The sequence below is a fragment of the Myotis myotis genome, unplaced genomic scaffold, assembly GCF_014108235.1.
Source record: "Myotis myotis isolate mMyoMyo1 unplaced genomic scaffold, mMyoMyo1.p scaffold_m19_p_17, whole genome shotgun sequence".
Taxonomy (NCBI): Eukaryota; Metazoa; Chordata; class Mammalia; order Chiroptera; family Vespertilionidae; genus Myotis; species Myotis myotis.
In genome coordinates this window covers 39501269-39522177 of record NW_023416321.1, presented here as the reverse complement: position 1 = coordinate 39522177, position 20909 = coordinate 39501269, and the positions used below count along the sequence as shown (strand labels likewise).

General features: G+C 45.0%; 1 protein-coding gene across 1 annotated transcript; it reads right to left on the bottom strand.

Annotated features, from left to right (window-relative positions):
* Positions 1–644: 644 nt before the first annotated feature.
* On the bottom strand, positions 645–19968 carry LOC118672028 (polyunsaturated fatty acid lipoxygenase ALOX12-like). Its single transcript, XM_036341346.1, has 14 exons — positions 19834–19968; positions 19113–19314; positions 17291–17372; positions 17064–17186; positions 16874–16977; positions 16459–16619; positions 15782–15925; positions 8699–8908; positions 5317–5403; positions 4916–5085; positions 4329–4450; positions 1346–1446; positions 1045–1215; positions 645–921 (listed from the first exon to the last, which is right to left on the bottom strand). The coding sequence occupies exons 1-14, from the start codon at positions 19966–19968 to the stop codon at positions 742–744; spliced, it is 1992 nt and encodes a 663-aa protein (XP_036197239.1). The 3' UTR covers positions 645–741.
* Between the last annotated feature and the right edge of the window lie 941 nt (positions 19969–20909).

Genomic DNA, 20909 nt, shown 5'->3' with positions numbered 1-20909 from the left:
CAATATATAAAATGGCAAATTGGATATATCTCAAGAATGCAAAGTTGGTTTAAGATTAAAAACTTCATATAGATGCAGTACATTAACACACACAGATCACAATAGGTTTTCTTGGAGAATAACAAGCTGATTTTATTTTTACATGAAAGAGCAGGAGTCAAAGAAAAACTGTCACCTCTAAGACAAATTTGAAGAATATATGTTATGAAATAGTATGTTATTTTAATTATACAGTCGTAGTAACTATGTCAGTATGGTACAGTGTAAGACAAACATATTAATGAAACTATAGAATGAAAAACTCAAAAATACTCCCCTTTAGATATGGCAATGTGACTTATACTATCATAATAGATCAGTGAGAGAGGATGGGCTCTTAAATAAACTGTGCTTATATAATAGATTTCCTCAAAAGAAAATAGAATTGAACATTAATCCCACACAAATCTAACCCCAAATGATTGTATAAAAATAGAAAAGACAAAATTTTCAGAGACAGGAGAAGGCTACATGAGTGAATAGTTGATCTCTTTAAGGAATGGGTTTTCAAGTTAAAGGTCATTCTGTTAGATGATTTAGAAATGGGACAGTGCCTCAGGCTAGTGATATATTGAGGGACGACACTTGGATAGAAAAGAAAATAGAACCATAGCAATTCAGATCCAGGAAAACGTAAAACTCAAAAGGAAAATGTTAACCCTAGTATTGGCCTGTCGTCTTTGAAGGGCCATTTACTGGGGCTCAGATAGCAACACTGTTCTCGATGCAGCTTGGCTTCAGGTATTCATAGGGAATGTCTAGCTGCTCATTCCGGGCCACTATCTCCCTTTCCAGGTTGTCCAGATCTGCTTGAAATTGTCTTAAAATAGCCTTGGGCTCAGGGCCTGAGAAATATTCTTCTGTGTGATACCCCAGGGGTACCTGAAGCAGAAAAGAAGGATTGATCAGCTTCTAGTTCCAAGACACAGGAACCAGAGCCCAGCCCCACATTCTGAAATTTCTTTTCCATTATCACTGCCCCAGAATTCCCAAATCCGCTCTCACCATGTCTGGCTGCTGCCGGCCCACTTGCCTCACGCAAAGCATCTGAAGACAGCTCTGCCGGACATCTGGGAGTGAGCCCATCACTGTGGCCATTGTCACATCTTCCTTGGTGGTAGGAGGGGGCATCCGCATTGTGCATGGGGCATTAAGGACCCAGAACAACCAGTCATGCTGAGGGGGGAAGAATCTGGAGTCAACCAGGCACTCTGATATGCAGGGCTCTGGCTCCCGACTCTTTCCTTCAAATATACCCTAGACCAGGCACTTTCCCTCAGGGACCCAGGCTTTCAGTTGCCCATACCTGGCTGAAGTTGATTGCTGCATGCTGGGCAGTGCATCTGAAAATGCACATGGTAAGGAAATGGAAGAGCTGAGCCCGAGACTGGAAGGAGACAGGAAAACCTAGGAGAAGAAATACCAAAGTTTAGAAACTGCAATCCGTTAAAAAGGATGAGGGAATGAGTGCTAATGTCTGAAGATATCCAAATGTTAGAATTAGTGAGCATTCATTCATTCATGTAAAATAAAAAAGAATAAAATAGCTAGGAATATATTGAACCAAGGAGGTGAAATACCTGTACACTGAAAACTGTAAGACACCAAAGAAAGAAATTCAAGAAAATAAATGGAAAGAAATTCTATTATCATGGATTGGAAGAATTAATATTGTTATAATGTTCATACTACCGAAGGCAATCTACATATTCAATGCAATCCCTATGAAATTCCAATTGCATTTTTCAAAAAAATAGAATAAATCAACCTACAATTGTATGGAATCAGTAAAGATCCCAAATAGCCACAGAATCTTGAGAAAGAATAACATAGTTCAAGGCATCCTCATCCTGCTTCCCAATTTCAAACTGTATAACAACGCAAAGTTAATCAAATCAGTATGTTGTTGGGCACACAGCAGACACATAGATCAATGGAACCAAACAGAGAGCCCCAAAAGGGAGCCAAGAATATACAATGGGGAAAGGACAATGTCTTCAATAAATGGTGTTGGGAAAACTGGCAGCCACATGCAAAGGAATGAAACTGGACTATTATCTTATACCACACACACACAAATTAAGGACAAATGGATTAAAGTCCTGAAACCATAATACTCCTAAAAGAAAACATAGGTGTAAGCTCCTTGACATCAGTCTTGGTGATGATACTTTGGATTTGCAAAAGCAAAGGCAATAAAAACACACATATGGAACGACATCAGGCTAAACATCTTCTGCACAGCGAAGGAAACTATCAAAGCCAGTCAGAGAAAGATAAATATCACGTGATCTCACACATATGTGGAATATAATGAACAACATAAACTGATGAACAAAAACAGATCCAGAGACAGAGAAGCATCGATCAGACCATCAAACCTCAGAGGGAAGGTAGGGGAGGGTGGGGGTAACGGGGAGAGATCAACCAAAGAACTTGAATGCATGCATATAAGCCTAACCAATGGGACACAGACACCAGGGGGGTGAGGGCATGAGTGGAGGGTAATGGGGGGGGGGGAGACAAAGACACATATGTAATACCTTAATCAATACAGAAAAAAAGAAGGCAACCTACCAATTGGGAGTAAATATTTGCAAATCTCATATCTAATATGGGATTATATCCAAAATATATAAAGAACTCAATAGAAAAATAAACCAGAAGTCTGATTAAAAGGTGGACAGAAGATCTGAATAGACCTTTTTCTGAAGACACACAGATGGTCAACAGGTATGTGAAAAGGCGCTCAATATCACTAATCATCAGGGAAATGTAAATCAAAATCTTAATGAGATGTCACCTCAAACCTGCAGAATGGCTATTATCAAAAGACAAGGAAATACAAGTATTGGTGAGGCTGTGGAGAAAAGAGAAACCTTGTGCATTGTTAGTGGGAGTTGGTGAAACCACTATGGAAAACAGTATGGGTATTCTTAAAAAATTAAAAATAGCATTACTATATGATCCAGCAAATCCATTTCTAGATATTTATCCAAAGAATTAAAACAGTGATTGAAAGTATATCTGCACCCCATGTTCATTGCAGCATTATTTACCATAGCCAAGACATGGAATCAACTGCCCTGGCTGGTATGGCTCAGTTGTTGGGCTTCATCCTGTGCAACAAAAGGTTGCTGTTTCAATTCCTGGTCAGGGCACATGACCCGGATATGTATTGTGGGTTACAGGCTCGATCTCCGTAAGAGGCAACAGTTCAATAGTCCTGTTCCTATCTAATATCATTGTTTCTCTCTCCTTTACTCTCTCCCTAAAAGTCAATAAAAAAGTCCTTTAAAAAAAAAAGACATGGGAGTAAACTAAGTGTTCATCAATGAATGAACAAAATTATATGTATTATTTACCTATTAAAAGAAGAACATCTTGCCAATTGTGAAAACATGGATAGACCATGGATGGGTGTTTTGCTAAGTGAAATAAGTAGCCTGAGACCGATAATTATTACATGATCTCACTTATATGTGGAATCTATAAAAAAAAAAAGGTAGGGCTAAGGGTGGGTAAAATGGGTGAATGTATTTTAAACCCTGCATCATTTGCATTTTAAGGCCTGTCCATAATAGCTTCCCAGGATACGTTTGTACCTGTTCCAATGGCTGAAGATGGGACTCAAGGTGTTGGTGTGAAGTATGAGGGGGCAGGGCCTGAAGGACAATTTGAAATGAACCAAGCTGGCCCATGTGTGCAAGAGAGAGGAGGACGACACTAGGCAAAGCTCAAAAAAGCTATTTCTTCCTCATAGAGGAAAATGTGGAGTGGGAGAATGAAAGCTAGGTCCTAGTGAGGAAATGAACCGGCAAGAGAAAACTGAGTCAGTTTGCACCTAGAAATGACCTTGCACGGCAGTAGTGTGGTGTGTGTCTGCACCCTCTGTGTGTGGTGGACAGTAGCAGGCAAGAGGAAAAGGGTGGGAAAGCCAGAGAGGGTCATTATGAACTTTGGTAGGAATTTTTTTTCCTATTTGCATTCTTACGAAGAGCATCAGAGAACACAAGCAGGTTGTGTACCCACTGGGCCCCAGGCTGTGGCAGGTTGGGGGCATCTGTGGCGAGAATGGGGGATGGCCATAAAGGCTGATGGTCAGAACATTGAGGAGAATAATCCTTGAGTTTCTAGAATTGTCCTAACATTTAGGAGGTGAAAATGGAATTCAGATGCTTCATGTGTAATAAGAGGTAATAAGGGGTTATGTCCCCAGAAGGACAAGGTTGACAAGGGGCTCTGAGCAGAGTGTCCGAGGAACTTCCTTCTCTGGGGAGGGATCTCACCTCGGTCCTGGGCCTGGCACAGCCCCACCTCAGTGATCTCCCGACACCAGGCCTGCAGCTCAGGGTCCCCTCTCACGACGTCATCCTCATGGTAGAAGAGGTGGATGATCCCTTCCACGTACCTGCCCAGAGGAGAAGGGAGCTGAGCTCGTTAAGAGGAGAAGGCCCTAGCCTCTGATTGCTACTCCTTTTCTGTGGCCCCAGCCAAGCTCCTTCCACTGTATCTGGGGACAGGTCACAATACGTACTTTTTGGGACATCCCTGAACTCATTCTACACACTACTTTAGAAAAGGAAGGAAATATGGGTCATTAGTTTTAAGAGTTCCCTAAGCATGATTAATAACCATTCTTTCTAACAATATCCTGGTTCTTCCAGAACCCCATCTCCCCCTTCCCAGCTTTCCCAACCTAGGCTCTCCCTTATTCCACTTTCCTCCTTTTCAGATCCTACCCACTGTCTCCTCTGCTCCCTCTGTCTGGACCTTCTTCTTTCATGTTTCTTTTGGCCCATACTGACCTCAAGACAGAGACCCACTCTCCGTCTCCCCAATGGCCATCCATTTCTCAGCTCCCACTTTCACCCACCGGGCAATGATCTCCCAGAGCCGTAAAGCATCATGGGCATAGAGGGCACTTGGGATTCCCAGCAGGCCCCGGTCAGCCAGATCGTCAGGAGGACAGAGGGAGCGGTAGGTCAGCTTAGCCATGGCCCGACGCATCAACTGCACATGGGGCCCTCCTCCTGTATTCATTGCCTGGAATTTGAGAGTTGACAGGTCTTGAGAGATAGAAGGAGAGTTTCAGAATCTTGACATAGTATATAAGGGGTTCACAGTGGGGTTTACAAAATTGAAAGTATAAAATGAACAGGCTCATGGGTCTAAGGATCAGGACATTCATACCAGGTGGTGTGAGACTGTGAAGATGGCAGGAGGTTGTAGAGAGATGAAAGATTAGGCAGCCCCATGCCCCCATTTCCTCTTTACCTGACTAAATAGTCCACTATCTGAGTCGAAGTGTGTCCGTCCACGTATGTTTATATCCATGGAGTAGCGCGTGTGTGGGATCAGGAGCTGGATGAAGAAGATTAGAGAAGGGTAGTTATTGGAGTCCATGCTTGGGTCCTCCCTTGTAGGGAGTGGACTCAGCCTGGGAACATTCTCTCCTCTTGATGCTTTCCTCCCTGCCAGTGCCTTTGCAGGCTGGTCTCCTGCTGCTGCTATGATCACTAACTCATGCTCTCCATGACTCCACTGTGAGTGGGGTTGTGGAGCTAGAATGACCTGGGCTTGAGTCCAGGCTTAACCACTCACTTTGGTACTTGTTTAAGGTAATAAACCCCTACATGTCAATTTCCTCATCTGTTAACACAGATGATAATAGGTCTCCTAAGTCAGGTGCTGTGGTGGTGATTATGTGAGTGATACACAGAGAGTGTTTAGCTCTGTGCCTGGCACACAGAAGCATTGATTAGGACAGTGGTTCTCAACCTGGCTGCACATTAGAATCACCTGGGAATCTTTTTAAAATCCTGATTTCTGGGCCTCATCCTCCGGAAATTCTGTTTCTTTGTTATGGGGCGGGGCCACAACATTAGTAACAAAGACACAGAATTTCCCGAGGATGAGGCCCAGAAATCAGGATTTTAAAAAGATTCCCAGGTGATTCTAATGTGCAGCCAAGGTTGAGAACCACTGGGTTAGGAGGTATTATCGTTACCTTTATTGTATCCACCTTGAATGTAATTGTCTGTTTAGAAGCTACCCCTTAGCTTTTTTGTCATTTAATGCTTCCTCTATCATTCAAATCTTCTCATTCCCTAAACTAGCCTCTCTCCTCATTTTCAAAGCTCTCCCTCCAGCTGCTTATTGTTTTACTCTTGGTTTCCTTTGGGGAAAGGATACCTTCAGTCAGAATTTTTGGAGCCAAATTAAGCTACCTGCTTAAGCAGCAAATGGGTTGTCATGAAATCTGTTCCTAATTGTCTCCTCTTTCCTGCTTTTTTTTTTTAACCTACTAAAAAAGTACACCTGCCTTGGCCACTGTGCTCAGTGGTTAGAATGTTGGTCTGAGCCAGCCGTGGGCAAACTACGGCCCGCAGGCCGGATCCGGCCTGTTTGAAATGAATAAAACTAAAAAAAAAAAGGACCGTATCCTTTTATGTAATGATGTTTACTTTGAATTTATATTAGTTCACACAAACACTCCATCCATGCTTTTGTTCCGGCCCTCCGGTCCAGTTTAAGAACCCATTGTGGCCCTCGAGTCAAAAAGTTTGCCCACCCCTGGTGAGCACTGATGGGTCATGGGTTCCTTTCCCAGTTAAGGGCATGTACCTGGATTGCAAGTTCAATCCCAGGTGCTGGTGGAGGCACATACGGGAGGTCACCAATCAATGTGTTCTCTCTCAGAATGACCTCTCCCTGTCTCTCCTTTTCTCCCTTCTATTCTCTCTAAAAATCCATGGAAAATATATCTTCAGGTGAGGAAGAACAAAAAAAAAATTATATAAAGTACAACAAATCCTGACATGGGCTTCTTTTTATCTTAAATTATTTTTATTTCATTTTAATCTGGTTGATAAAAAGGATTCAGACAGTTTGGGTGTTGATCAGAGTTTTTTATGCTGGAACAAGGGAAGGACACAAGTGATACTCCTATAATCAAGGACCAAGGTAGCTCATATTGTTCTTTTCAGAAAGTTCATGGAGGGATGCTGGTGTCACAGAAAATACTAAGACAACAGCAAGGAATAAAGAACCCAGAACAGAGTTCCTAACAGCAATGACAGAAATGATGATGATAATAAAAATAACAGCAGAAAACTGACATTTTTCTAGCATTTAGTCTGTAATGCCTTAACAACCCAACAATGCAGATCGCTATCCTCATTCAAAGATGAGGACCCTGAACACACATCTGGTAAGTACTGAGACCAGGATTCAGGCTTCAGACCTGAGCAGTCTGAATCCAGAGCCTGCACAGGTAACCTTGGTAACTTCTGCCGGCTTAGCCCTCCTGGGAGTTCCAACAAAGACTGTCTGCCATGGGATGGAGTTGCTATGGTGAGGGAATATGGCTGTGGAGGGGGCTTATCTAGTAAAAGGACATTTTGAAGTGTAAAATTGGGCATAAGTGATTCAAGCTAGGAGGGAGACGGTCATGCAAAGGCATCATGAGATTATCAAATCTGAGAGCCCATGATCTACATTAGTAACTATTTTGTCTATGTCATCCTAGAACCCCGAACAACCCCAGCCCAGAGGAGGGTTGGCGTTGGAACTCTCAGTGACATTACAGTTCAGTTGTTCTGCCTGCCAAATACCCATTTGCATATCTTACCAACACTTCAAACTCTTTGTATCTGAAGCTCAACACCTCATCTTTGCCTCCAAATTGGCTTCTTTTCCTGACTACACTCTGACCACTGTTCTACTTCATAGGTTTATAGATTTTGCCCCCTGCTCTGCCCTGTTTCCTGCATCAAAGTGCCACTGAGATTTGGAAAACAATTGTAAGGCAAGCACAAGCCTTATTTTGCTGCCTTCTGCCTAGCAATAGACACTGAACTCACTGTTTATAACATCAAAGTATTTCTTGGTCATTCCAACAGTATTCACTTTGTGAGCTCCTAAGCCTGGCAGTGCTGAGACCTCTGGCCTTTCTCTCCAATATTGCACAGGCATGACGCAGGCAGACTCCTCCCTCCCATCCCTGTCCCACCGTGCTAATGCACACCTTTAGTCTCCTCACTCTAGATGTCAGTGACCAGCCAGGCCCTTATCTTTTTATCTTGTGTTCCTCATAACGTCTGGTTGCAGTAGAACACTCTCCATCAATACTACAGTGTTTATAGCTGTCTCTTGTTATTTCCACCTCTATTCCAAGATATGCTTCTCAGGCTGTTTGTCATGTCTACCATTTGTCTTCTTGGCTAAATGGCAACATATTGGTTTAACAAATTATATTCCCACTCCCCTCCAGACCCACTGCTGGAGAATTTCAGAGAACTGACTTAGAATATGTGTAGAAAAATGTAAATAATTGGACTTAACAGGATAGATGGTCTCTGTGTGTATTATGACTTACAGTTACATGTGAATCTATAATTAGCTCAAAATAAATAGAATTTAAATGTGAAAATATGACCACAAAATTCAGGTCTTGTCATAGTTAACTGTGTCTTGTCCCCTCCTGCCTATGAAGATTCTTTGCTGCAATACCATATCAGTGCTAGACTATTTCAAAGCAGGTTTGTTTCATATTCCCAGACAGATGGCTTAGGCTTTTTAAATCCTGTGGAAATGTTGCATTGTTTCCTTCCTCTGGGATGTGAGCAAGAGGAGACAGGGAAGGTGGATTATGTACCTTGAACACAGGGTGCAGTCCTGGGAGGCACCTCATGGTGGCTACAGCGATGACCTCAGCTAGCATATGAGTGTTCAGCACGTGATATTGGAACAGTTGCAGTTGAAAATCTGAATTTCTGACCCAGGACTTTGCCAGGAGCCAGGCAAGAGGAGGATCTGAAGGCAGGAACAGTGGTGGGGTTGGGCAGCTGGCGTTGGGAGGCTGGATCTGCAATAAGGAGGAATTAAGTATTCCTTGACCTCATCATATGTTAGACACTGTGCTCAGTTTCTGGGGGGGAAATTATGAATAAGATTGTCTCCCAGGGGTCATAATCTAGTAATGTAAGAACCCCGCAGAGGGATCCCACTCCGTCCCACCGACCGACAGCGACCCCAATCAACCGCAGGAGACGTCCCTTGATGCAAACTGCAAGAGGTTTTATTCCAGCGCGCGCTGGGGCTCAGCTCATACTCACGCAGGAGCAGAGGAGATGGGCGCCCAGTCAGGGGTTTTTCATCTTTTTATATGCAAAAATCACACATCAGGGAGGGGTGGCATGCAGGAGGGTAAGAGGAGAACAAAGGAATTCCAAAGGGGTCTGGTTTGTGTCTTGATAGGGATAAGGCACTCCCGCTTGGTGTTTTTACAACCTGTTTATCTCAATGGTTGATTGAAGCCTGCCCTTTGTTGGGGCTATCTCCTGGAACCTCCTCAGGGAGGGCGTCTTTCCCTCTGTTCCTATCTCTAGTGGGGGGGGGGGGGGGGCCGGGGGAGTTGAGCTAAAACAGGCAATTAGGCCTGGCAGCTGGGCCTGTGCATTTTGTAACATTCTTTTATTCTTTCATTCCCCCATTTGCTTTTTGGTAAGTTCTAATCATGGAACTTCTGTCTCTAGACATTCCTTCTCGAAACTATCTCTCTGGCGGAGAGACTGGTATTGCTGCCTGAGCACTAGTACCTGCACAGCACTTATTCCTTCTCTGATAAAGGTGACCAGTCGGTTTAAGATACAGGGCCCAAGAGTAAGAATTAAAAGCAATATAATAAGAGGACCCATAAGGGTGGATATGAGGGTCCACTGAGTCCTGGACTTCCCTATTTTGCCTGGGCTGTCTTAAGCCGAGTGTGATGAAGCCACGTCGGGATCCCGTCGACCTGACTGCCATGGGGGTGGTCTTTTCAGTCCTTGGGTGACAAATTTCTTTACCCAAACAGTGTCACCAGGTTGGAAGGGATGAACCGGATACAGGCAGATCATCTTGGACGTGCTTCTGGTCTGCTTTCTGGGTAGACTGGAAAGCCTGAAAGAACTTGAGTAAACGGGTGAGATGAGTAGTACAGGGCCTGGAAGAGTCACTAGAATCTGTAAAGGCCCTACTGGTTTTAGGGCAGCCTCCTGGGCTGCTTTGTCTGCAGCCTAGTCCCCTCCTGCTTCTGGGGAGTCAGTGCCAGTTGGCCCATCGTCCTTGCTCTGCTCATGTCTGTCTAACTGCTTACTATATTACCTCAAGGATCCTGGCTCTGAATTCTTTCAGGGAAAATGGGCGTTGAATTCTCTTCTGTAGCTGCTTCGTGCTGAGGAGGGACAGAAGTTTCTCTCAGAGCCAAGAGATCCTTGCTATCTGTCAGAGGGACGATGAGGCCTGGGCACAGAAGGAGGTGGGCTTGTGACCTGGCAGAGACAAACTGTAACAATGGTCTGGTGGGAGGGAAAGAAAACATTTCAGTTTTAATAACCTCTGTTGAAATAGGATTTTTCTTCTTAAAACTCCTCTATGGCTATCAAAAAGCCAAATCAAGACCAATTTATCTACTGTATTCAATTTGGCCTGATGTTTGCATAAACACAACAAGAATGGTAACTGACTACCTGTGCTGGAATTTCATGATTGAATCTTAATGTGCCCCATAGGGCCAGGAAGCCAAGCCATCCAGCTGCCATCAGGCCTGCCTGCTGTATCTGCTGCGTTAGGTGAATCCCTCACCTGTAGCAACTCCACCTGAGCCCACGCTCTAGGCTTTAAGGCCCATCTCAGTAGCCCTCCTACTCGTTGCGGCCCAGAGTGTATGGGGTTCCGCAGGGATGCAGAGGCATCCTTATTGCTCCCCTTCTACTCTTACCAACCGCCAGTGATGGGAGGGCATGGGCCTGACGCTCCAGCACCAGCCATCTTCAGGGCTCCCAAGCAGGATACCAGGCTTTTCCTGTGGCACTTTTATTGGCTTCAAGTCTTCAGAGCTCAGACAGAACTCTTTAAAACATGATACTCCAGTCAAAGTTTTCATTAAATAAAACCACTACTGGAAACTGGTCTTATTGAATTTATGCAAAGAAATGTATTGCCATGACTTATTAAGCATTGCCAAATTTCAGAGGAATTATATAAGGAGAAAAACATACTGATCTGCTCTAAGATCTTCTGATTTTTCTTGTTACTGCTCTTTTATCATTTTCCCTAAGTACTTTGGCATAACTATTTACCCTCTGTTTAGGGAGGCAGAATGTAAATTATTTACTCTTTCTGACTTACTGGCCTGTATCATTTGATTAATTTTCTTTTAACATTTCTCTTCTCCTTCTTATCACATATACAACCTTTTTTAAATTTCATGCTTTCAAATTAGCCTTTAAACCTTCTTTCTATGTCCTTAAAAAATGCATAACCATGCCTTAGGCCTTCTATTCCAAACAGGCTTTTCCCAGTTTTCTACAGTTGAGGTTTTGTGTCACCTCTGACATGGGCATGGTCAAACAGGCCCAAAAGATAGTATACAGGCTGCCAACTGTCAACTGTCTCTCGATAGAGACTAAAACCTGATGGGTATTCTCCTTTGCCCAGTTGGGCACCTGCCCTCTTGGCAGCTAGACACCCTTTACTTTTGGAGTTCACCCCACATAGTCCCCTTCCAGGACAGCTAACACATAGCTATAGCAATGTTCCTCAGTGTGGGAGACTGGATATTTGCCAGTTACAGCTGCATTTAAACCTGTAAGAGAATTGAAGGTTAATACAACACATTAATACAATGAAACATAATAACATAATATTGGCATCATGGCCTCTTCAGGCAGTCAAATCCTCTGCTACTAAACATGAGATATGGCAGGGCTATACAAACGTTTTAGGGAGGTGACTAAAGTCCATACTTTGACCTTTCTATATAAGGTAAGATTGTCCTTGTCTTTCTGAAGCCATGTTTATGAAGATGCAGGCATCATCTGAGTCTATTATGCAATTTTCTGCAGGAATAGTCCTTTTCAAGTTGGGGTGAGTCCTGGGGTTGTGAACTTCTTTACCCATACCGAGTCCCCAGGCTGGAAAGGATGTACAGAGTCCGAGGTGGCACTGGCAGGGCATCTCGAACAAGCTTATGGATGGCTTGCAATTTCTGTAAGAGATCACATCCAAGTAAGGGGTACAGGCATTCTGGCATGACTAGAAACGAATGAGTTACCGTGTTCTTTCTGAGGTCCACAGTCCTCTTTGATGTCCAAGGAAAAAGGCAGTTTGTCCGGTGGCTCTTAGAACTGGTGTCTTCTTAGATGTTACTGGTCCCATTGGCTCTGTCAAGACTGAATAGGCTGCTCCAGAATCACCAGAAAATTATCCAGGGGTTTCATTTATCTACAAATAATTACACCTAAGTAGACATATAAACATCAAATAAACATCCATATTTACACCTTTTCAGTGAACAAGTACTTTTACAGTCTTGGGAATTTTGGCAGATAACAGGAACACTGCCCAAGTCCCCTGATGGGGGCCTGACAAGAACAGATGTGGGGGCCTTTGGCTGGGGGGTACAAAGTCTCCATTCTTTCTCTCTTGGCACTGCTAAGGACAGGATCATTGGAGAGGTCTCTTCACCTAGGCAAGGCTGTGCTGAGTCATCTGGGGAGAAAGTGGTTTCTGCTCAGTTTCCCTATTTTACTTGTCCCAGCTTACTGGTCTATTATGCATTCTATTTTCTTAAAATGTATTCTGGCACAGGAGAAGGTTGTTTGCTGCACAGAGGCAGCTAACCTCTACACAACTGGGCTCGGACATCTGCCCAGCAAACTGCAGCCTATAAGTTCAATATGCAGCCTCCGGTTTTTCTAACCCAACGAGGTTTCAGCCAGTCTGAGTCAGACTCCTCCTCCTCTTTTCTAGCGGGAGTTCAGTTGTTGTTTTATTTTATTCTTAGAAACCTTAATCCTTTAATGATTACCAAAGGTGAACATTCGGCAATTTTAGATTAATATTTATGAACATATTTTAAATGTACTTTTACTCTTAAGATATATCTAGACCTTTTGTGATAAAACTAAGAACAGGTATCGGTCTGATTCAGCATTGGAGGGGTTAAAAGAATAAACCAGGGCAGAGAAAGACTGTGCTTACAGTTACTTTTTGTAACCTTGAAGTTCATTGATAAGACCTGTTAGGTTTGCAGCCAGCAGCATAACTGCCAACCCCCCCACTTCTCTCAGCCCAGGCTGCTTTTCCTCACAGATTTTTTTTTTTTTTTTTTTTTTTTACTCTTTTATAAGCAATCTCAGAACTAAGCAATCTTGGAATTACAGCGATTTACAACCCAGGTAAGAGCAAAGAGCAACTGATAGACAGAAATTTATATTAACTAAGTGGGCTGATTCCTTCTGTAGTGGCGAGCAAAAGACTCTGAGAACTGCTAGAGATTCTTGCAGCCCACCGCGGGTCCAGTCCAAACGTTCAGCCAGATGAATTAACAGAAATGCAAAATAAATCAAAGTAATTTTCACTTTACACAGACTAGTAATGAGCAGCCAAAATAGATAAACACTCGTATTCACGCTCTCAGTAGACTAGCCCAGACTGAAGCTGAGCAGATAAACAAAACAATGCCCAACTCCCCAGACGGGCGTGGGGGCACTCCTGGCACCCATGTTCCAGAACAGAATTCTTGACCAACGTTTTGGTGAGAACCTACCGGAGGAGTTAAGACTGCATCCAGTCCCCCCTTTTGGTAGCAAATTGGCTAGTTCCACACAAACAAACAGCTGTTCACTCATGCTTCCTCAGTGTTTTAGCATTCACTTTAATTTTACAATCTCTATTGTATTCCTTTAAAAAATTTTTCAACATGTAATTAAGAACAGCAGGTTTACTTTGTCCCGACCTCATGATGATCGGTGACGAGAGACAGACAAGGGAGGGGTGACCTGTTTTCACAGATTTTCACTCAGGTACCCGCCTGACCAAAGTTGTGGAGCCACACAAAGGAGAGGAGAGGGCAGGCCCCCTCCCTCCACACTCGCACACTTTCACCAAACATTCATTCAGCAAAGGCATTTAGCCACCACAACACACAGTTTTTCTCAATCAGTAACATTTTTAAGAATAACCTTCAAAAATGCAAGACATAAGTTTTTTTATCATTTGAATTCAGTAAGCTTCAAGGTCCCAAGTTCTCAGCAGTTCTGGAAAACCACACCTGAGGCTGACAAGCAGGTTTGACCCAGCCCTTGACTTTAAAACGACCATAATGCTTAAAGGAGTAGTTTGAGTCTGTCCCATAGCGTCCGTCCAGTGAGTCCACAAAATCAAACAAAAGAACACAGACATCAAACAAACAAACAAAGACACCTAAGAACAGCCTTCCGACCCCGCGGAAGAAAAACTGAGTCTGTCCCATAGTCAGTTCGTATGCCACCAAAAACACAAATAACACAGAAGTTGCAGACACGAGGACCCACTTCCCCCTCCTCGTCTGCCACAAACACGTAGCGGAATCAGACGGGCGTGATCCTGACAATCTCTGATCCAACAGCTGAAGCCGATCAGCGCCCTTACTAAAGGAGACCACCAGGCGTCCCCGGCATCTCCACCACCCTTGGGGCGTCCCCCAAGGCTGCAACCTGTGGTCCTCCAGGCACGTCTACCGACCACTGTTCGGCCACTCTCACGAGTTGCCGAACGGCTGCCAAACCGAAAGCGCGCACCCAAATCCAGACCGCTTGACAAACACAAGACAAAGACAAACAATTCGGGGCCCTCCTTACCTCCAAGGTTGGCTCCGCGGATGAGGGGTGGCCGTCTGATCCCGGGCGAGCCCCCAAATGTAAGAACCCCGCAGAGGGATCCCACTCCGTCCCACCGACCGACAGCGACCCCAATCAACCGCAGGAGACGTCCCTTGATGCAAACTGCAAGAGGTTTTATTCCAGCGCGCGCTGGGGCTCAGCTCATACTCACGCAGGAGCAGAGGAGATGGGCGCCCAGTCAGGGGTTTTTCATCTTTTTATATGCAAAAATCACACATCAGGGAGGGGTGGCATGCAGGAGGGTAAGAGGAGAACAAAGGAATTCCAAAGGGGTCTGGTTTGTGTCTTGATAGGGATAAGGCACTCCCGCTTGGTGTTTTTACAACCTGTTTATCTCAATGGTTGATTGAAGCCTGCCCTTTGTTGGGGCTATCTCCTGGAACCTCCTCAGGGAGGGCGTCTTTCCCTCTGTTCCTATCTCTAGTGGGGGGGGGGGGGGCCTGGGGAGTTGAGCTAAAACAGGCAATTAGGCCTGGCAGCTGGGCCTGTGCATTTTGTAACATTCTTTTATTCTTTCAGTAGGAGGAATGAGGATCCTTCCAGTCATTCTCTCACTAGCTCTAGGGAAGTGTGAGTGCCATGATGGTCAGGTTCAAAGCAGGAGGAAGTGGGAAGAGGGAGTCCAGTATGCCCATAAGTGTGGTTTGGGAGAAACCTGATGAAGGTATGAGTTAGGATGGTAGACACCTGACAGTTCTCATCAATTGACTGATGAGAACAGTAAGAGTGAAAATGATTAAAAACAAGGGAGAATATGTCTAAAATAGAAGGGATATTCCAAAGATTCAAAGGTCAGAAAGAGATTGAGTAGCCTTAGGGTGAGGACCAATAGAGAGCATTCTGACTCTCAAAAAAGGTAATTTCATGTGAGTAGTGAGCAGGCTTCGAGGTAGAAAGGAGAAATTGGAGACAAAGGCAGATCTCACTGAGTGAGGTGGGGGTGGGGGACAAGAGCTGGCTGTCTTTGTCCCTGGGCAGTGGTTGGGGTGAAGGGAGAGCAGTGTTGAAAGAGGATTTCCAAAATATCTCACCTGGATGACCATGGGTAGCAGCTTCCCACTGGGTTCCATCTTCAGCATGACGAGGGGGGCAGCCAGGTACTGCTTCTCTCCTTGGATCACATTGGCTGGAATTCCATCCAGCAGGATAAAGTCAGCTTCAAATAGGGAACCATTCTAGAGGGAAAGTTCAAAGTCTACTCCAGAGGGCCAGCACCAAGGGGAAGATATGTAATAACATTCAGTCTCATTTCTTACAATTATCCTACATCAATATCAGAGTCCTAGTGGCAGAAAGGAAGGAGGCACCCAGAACAATTAGTCCAAGTCATCTCAGTTGACAGTGAGGAAAGAGGCAAAATGAGAGGAATCTTTCCCAGGGACATGTTAATTCCCTGTGGCAGTGGTGGTTTTAAGACCATACTTGACCAATTCCTTTGCAGCACAGGCATGCTAAGATTCTCCTGTCAAGGTTTCCAGGCCTCTTTCCTCATCTACTTTCTCTTCTGCTACCTCTGTCTGGCACCCAAGAGTCTCATAGTTTCCTTCACATACTTTATCAACTGCAAGTTTTTCCTGCAAAAGACTCTGCACATAGGAACAGTGGATTAATACAGTCTCCCTTCCCTGATTCATTACTGGTCCTTCCCCTTCATCACATCCCTTCCCCCACAGACAACGAGAAGACAATAAAGGGCTGGAGGGTGTACCTGGAGTTCTTTCTCCAGCTGGGCCCGAAGCTCTTCCATCCCTGAGGGCAGCACCAGCCGGGAGGGCAGAGAGGTGGAGCGTCTCAACAGCATGGGGTTGGCGCCATTGAGGAACTGGTAGCCAAAAAGCTCATCATCCTGCCAGCGCTGATGAACCTTCTCTGTGGAGTAGGAGTGGAGGGTACAGGGAGGATATTTACAACAACCCAATTTCCCTCTTCTTTAGGTTTTAATACAGCAATTCAGGCATATAGTCACTCTGTATCCAGCCCCTGTCCTTTCTTCTTGTTGCCTCAGAGATATGACCACACATAATATCTTCTCACCTGGGAGGTACTGGGGGACTATGGAGTGTGCAGTTTGAGCCATCAAAACAGGCTATTATGAAGTTACAAAGGTCTATGGGAATACTGACCACATAGGGTGCTCTTGGGGCCCCAGAAGATCTGATCAAAAGCCTCTAGGCTGTCCCAGGAGTTCAGGAGGGTGTAAACACGTTTGAGGATCATCTCCAGTAACCTAGGACAGATATCAAGGATGGCACTGTCAACTCACCAAATCCTGCCTGATACAGCATCCACCACTTCATTGGGATCTTTTCTCACCCTGTCTTCTCTGTCCATTCATAGTTCAGCCTCTTTCCACCATGAAATTTCATATCTGGGGGCAGATCCTTCTCAGAGTCCGCAGCTATTGTCAGGGGTAGCCCTTCCTTCCAGGTGCTCCAACTGGCAGATGGAGAAAAGAGTTCAGGAAGGAATTAGGGTTCAGTGATGGTGGCAGGACCAGAGAAGAGGTGGGAATATCAGGAGGGCTGTGGACGGGTGGTTACCAGTAGATCAGCTGTCTTTCCTTCAGTTCTTTCTCTCGATGCTTCTGGAACTCGTCCAAGGTACTCTCTTCTGCCAGGCGAGCTAGAAGAACATTTGACCACATAGGTTTGTCCAATTGCTGCTATCCCTGACTTGATCTAATCTCTCATTCTTTTTTTTAATATATTTTTTATTGATTTTACAGAGAGGAAGGGAGAGAGATAGAGAGTCAGAAACATCGATGAGAGAGAAACATCGATCAGCTGCCTCCTGCACACCTCCTACTGGGGATGTGCCTGCAACCAAGGTACATGCCCTTGACCGGAATCGAACCTGGGACCCTTCAGTCCACAGGCCGACGCTCTATCCACTGAGCCAAACTGGTTACGGCTAATCTCTCATTCTTAACTGTATTACATCAGACTCTTGCCTTTTTCTCTGGCTCTACCTCACCTGATGTATTCCCAAAGTCACTCATTGTATCTCTGCCCAAAACCTATTCGTGATCTCACCTATTTCAACTCCATAGTGGTCCTTAAGCAACATCTCATGTTTTCCTCCTTTTCATGTTCCTTAAATCAAATTCCATTACTTGTGCCTATACATGATTATGAATTGTCTTCTTGATCACATGCCATATCCACAAAACCCCATATTATTGTGTATTGCCTTTGTTAAGCTCATCAATACTGGTCTTCCCCTTTCTACACCTTCACCTGTCCTCCGAATGACATATTTCCTATTCACTATACATATGCACTGTGCTGTTCTCTGTCCCTACCTCCACCTGATCCCTGAGACACAAATTCTATGTGTGTTATCTTCAACCATCCCATCTCACCTGTCTTAGGGAGCAAATAGTTCCATGGTGCTACTTTTCCCTCACTGCATCTCACCTAGCCTCCCCCTTACATGGTTTATATTTGTTAACCTGACTTGTCCTTTTCTCACCTGTACTTATATTGTCTTACAAAGATGCCTATTTCATTTTTTAATTAAATTTATTGGGAAACATTGGTTGATAACATTATATAAATTTCAGGTGTACAGTCTTACAATACGACATTTATATTCTCTGAGTATGCTCACTGCCCAAAGTCTAGTCTTCTTCTGTCACCATATATTTGACCCCCTTTTATCCTCTTCCCTTTGGTAACCACCATTATGTTGTCTATATCTATGAGTTTGTATTTTTATTTGTTTTGTTTGTTCATTTTTTGCTTTTTGATTTTTTATCCCACTTAGGAGTCAAATTATACAGTTCTTGTCCTTTTCCTTTGACATTTCATTTAATAGAATACTCTCAAGATCCATCCATGTTGTCTCAAACAGCATGCCATCTTTCTTAGGGCTGATTAGTCTCCATTCTTATATGCCATTGTCCTAAATTTCTCTCCAGTCATATTTCTCCTCCATGTGTCCCACAGCAACAAATACCCTATAGCCGGTGCTCACTCATCCCCACCCCAGTCAGTGTGCTCCCTGCCCTACCAGTTGTCTTCCATGTTTTCACAGCCAAACCAGCTCTTCACATCATATCGTTTATTGCTTCCCTTCCCTGCCAACTCTCAGGGGTCCCATGTGCTAGCCTTACCTGTCCCTGCCCTAACTGGTTCCCAGTCACATGGAGATCTCCTTCTCACTCTACTTTGGCTTTTCTGTTTTCCAGAGCATGGCTGCACCTCCCATTCCCAGGGCACACCTTGGGAAGTGGGATGTACACATCCATTATTTCCCTCTCCAGTCCTACTTATAGCCTTTTTATTTATGTATAATGTTCCCCTTGTTTCTTCCCCAGTACTCCGTGGGCCCTGCTCCCACTTCCCTGAGGCGGCCCCTCACCTGTGCCCTCAGGCAGGGTCAGCACGCCCTGGCCCTGCACCCAGCGGTAGCAGGGGAAGGTGGCCTCCCGGAAGGCTCCTGGGCCCTGCACTGTGATGCGGTCACAGAACCAGGCATCGTCCACCAGGGAGTGGTGTTTGCATAACTTCACAAACTGCAGTGGCCCCAAGTCCTGGGAAACGTCCTGCTCAAATGCCTCCACCTGTGGGGACAGAACCCGGTGAGACTTAGTAGCAGGGACCCGGGAGAGGCATTTAACTGAGGGTGCCGGATGGGTGGGGCTTCTGTGGAGTCCAATGACACGGCCTCCAAAGACAGCAATTCCTCCTCCCAACATCTGAGCGGTGGGTCTCAGGTGACCCATGGAACCAGGAGGACCAGGAACCCGATTGAGACCACAGTGACTTGAACACTGAGCACCAACACCTGCAGCTGCACCTGGGCTCTCGGAGGACCTTCCCCTTTGACCATTGACCCCATAATGACACTTGGGAAAGGAGTGGAGGTTGTGTGGATCAGAGTCTAGGGGAGCGGGAAAGGGGTTGAGTCCAGCTGGGCCCTGGCTCTGAATCTCTCGCCCACCCAGGTACAGGCGTCCCTTCTCACTGGAAGTCCCAGCTGGTGTGGTTGTGCAGTCACTGGCTCTCAGCCTCCCAAGTCCGAACTGCCCTCAGGCATGGAGCTCAGCCAGGGGGCCTGAGTTCCCCCTTCTTCCGCTTACCTGGCCCCACGCTGGCCTCAGCTGCAGCGCCAGCTCTGCCTCCCCAAGTTCCCCGACCAGCCACAGCTGCACGCGGTTGAAAGACCCGGAGAAGAGCCAGGCCCCAGTGGCCACTTGGATGTGGTAGCGGCCCATGGCAGCAGGTGGACTGCCTGAGTGTCAGAGGTTCCCAAAGATTCCCAGGCTAGGTTTCTTCCCGCTTCATGCAGGACAAACCCAGGGCTTTAATAAAGCAGGACTCTGTGTGCCGGCCCACTACCGGATTGGGCCCCACCCCAGACAAACCAGAACCTGGGATTAGCCCAGAGGGTGAGGGAAAGGTGGCTGCTCCTCTCCACACATTGTAAGGGATTTATATTGTTAAATGTTTTATGGCTACTCCTGACAACAGGATTTCCCTCTGCTGTCTTTATGCCCAGTATTCTCCCTACTCAAACACACACACACACACACACACACACACACACACACACACACACACTCCATGTTGCTCAGATCTTGCACTTCTCTCTCTCTTCTAGAAAAATCACTCACAATGCTCCCTTTCTCCCCATTTCTCTTTAAAATATTATTGAATTGCAAAAATTCTTCCAATTTTATTTTATAGAAGAATTCAAATCGTTTGATCACTTATTATTTGAGCAGAATAAAGTAAAGGCTGAGAGTTTGGGAGACCATTAACTGGGTCAATTCTTCACCATCATCTCTTTCTCAGCAGTTGTAAGGAGAAGGAAGTAGAGAGTGATTCTCTCAATTATATGATATAAGCACCACCACCAACTCTCAGGGTAAAAGTGACTATGTTGAGTTTTCTGGTGCAGCAAAAACTCAGTGAGGTAGCTATTGCTGTACCACTTCTTTAAAAATAAAGGCATTCAAGTTCAAAAAGATGAAGAGATGTTACCAAAGGCATCCAAAATGCAGGTGGGTGATCCCAGAAAGTGTCATGATTCATATCATAACCCATTCTCTATTTAACCCTCTGGCTGTTGGCTTCTGGCCTTAGTTTCCTACTGAACCTTCTCCTAAAGCTTCTTTATGGCCTATTGATTCTTAAATCCCAAGGTTGTTTTTTT

Coding starts and splice junctions, on each gene's coding strand:
- LOC118672028 (XM_036341346.1), bottom strand. CDS start 19,968: ATGGGCCGCTACCACATCCAAGTGGCCACTGGGGCCTGGCTCTTCTCC. Junction 19,315..19,833: donor TGAGGCCAGCGTGGGGCCAG/GTAAGCGGAAGA, acceptor CTGTCCCCACAG/GTGGAGGCATTTGAGCAGGA. Junction 8,909..15,781: donor TGCTACCCATGGTCATCCAG/GTGAGATATTTT, acceptor TCCTTATTGCAG/ATCCAGCCTCCCAACGCCAG.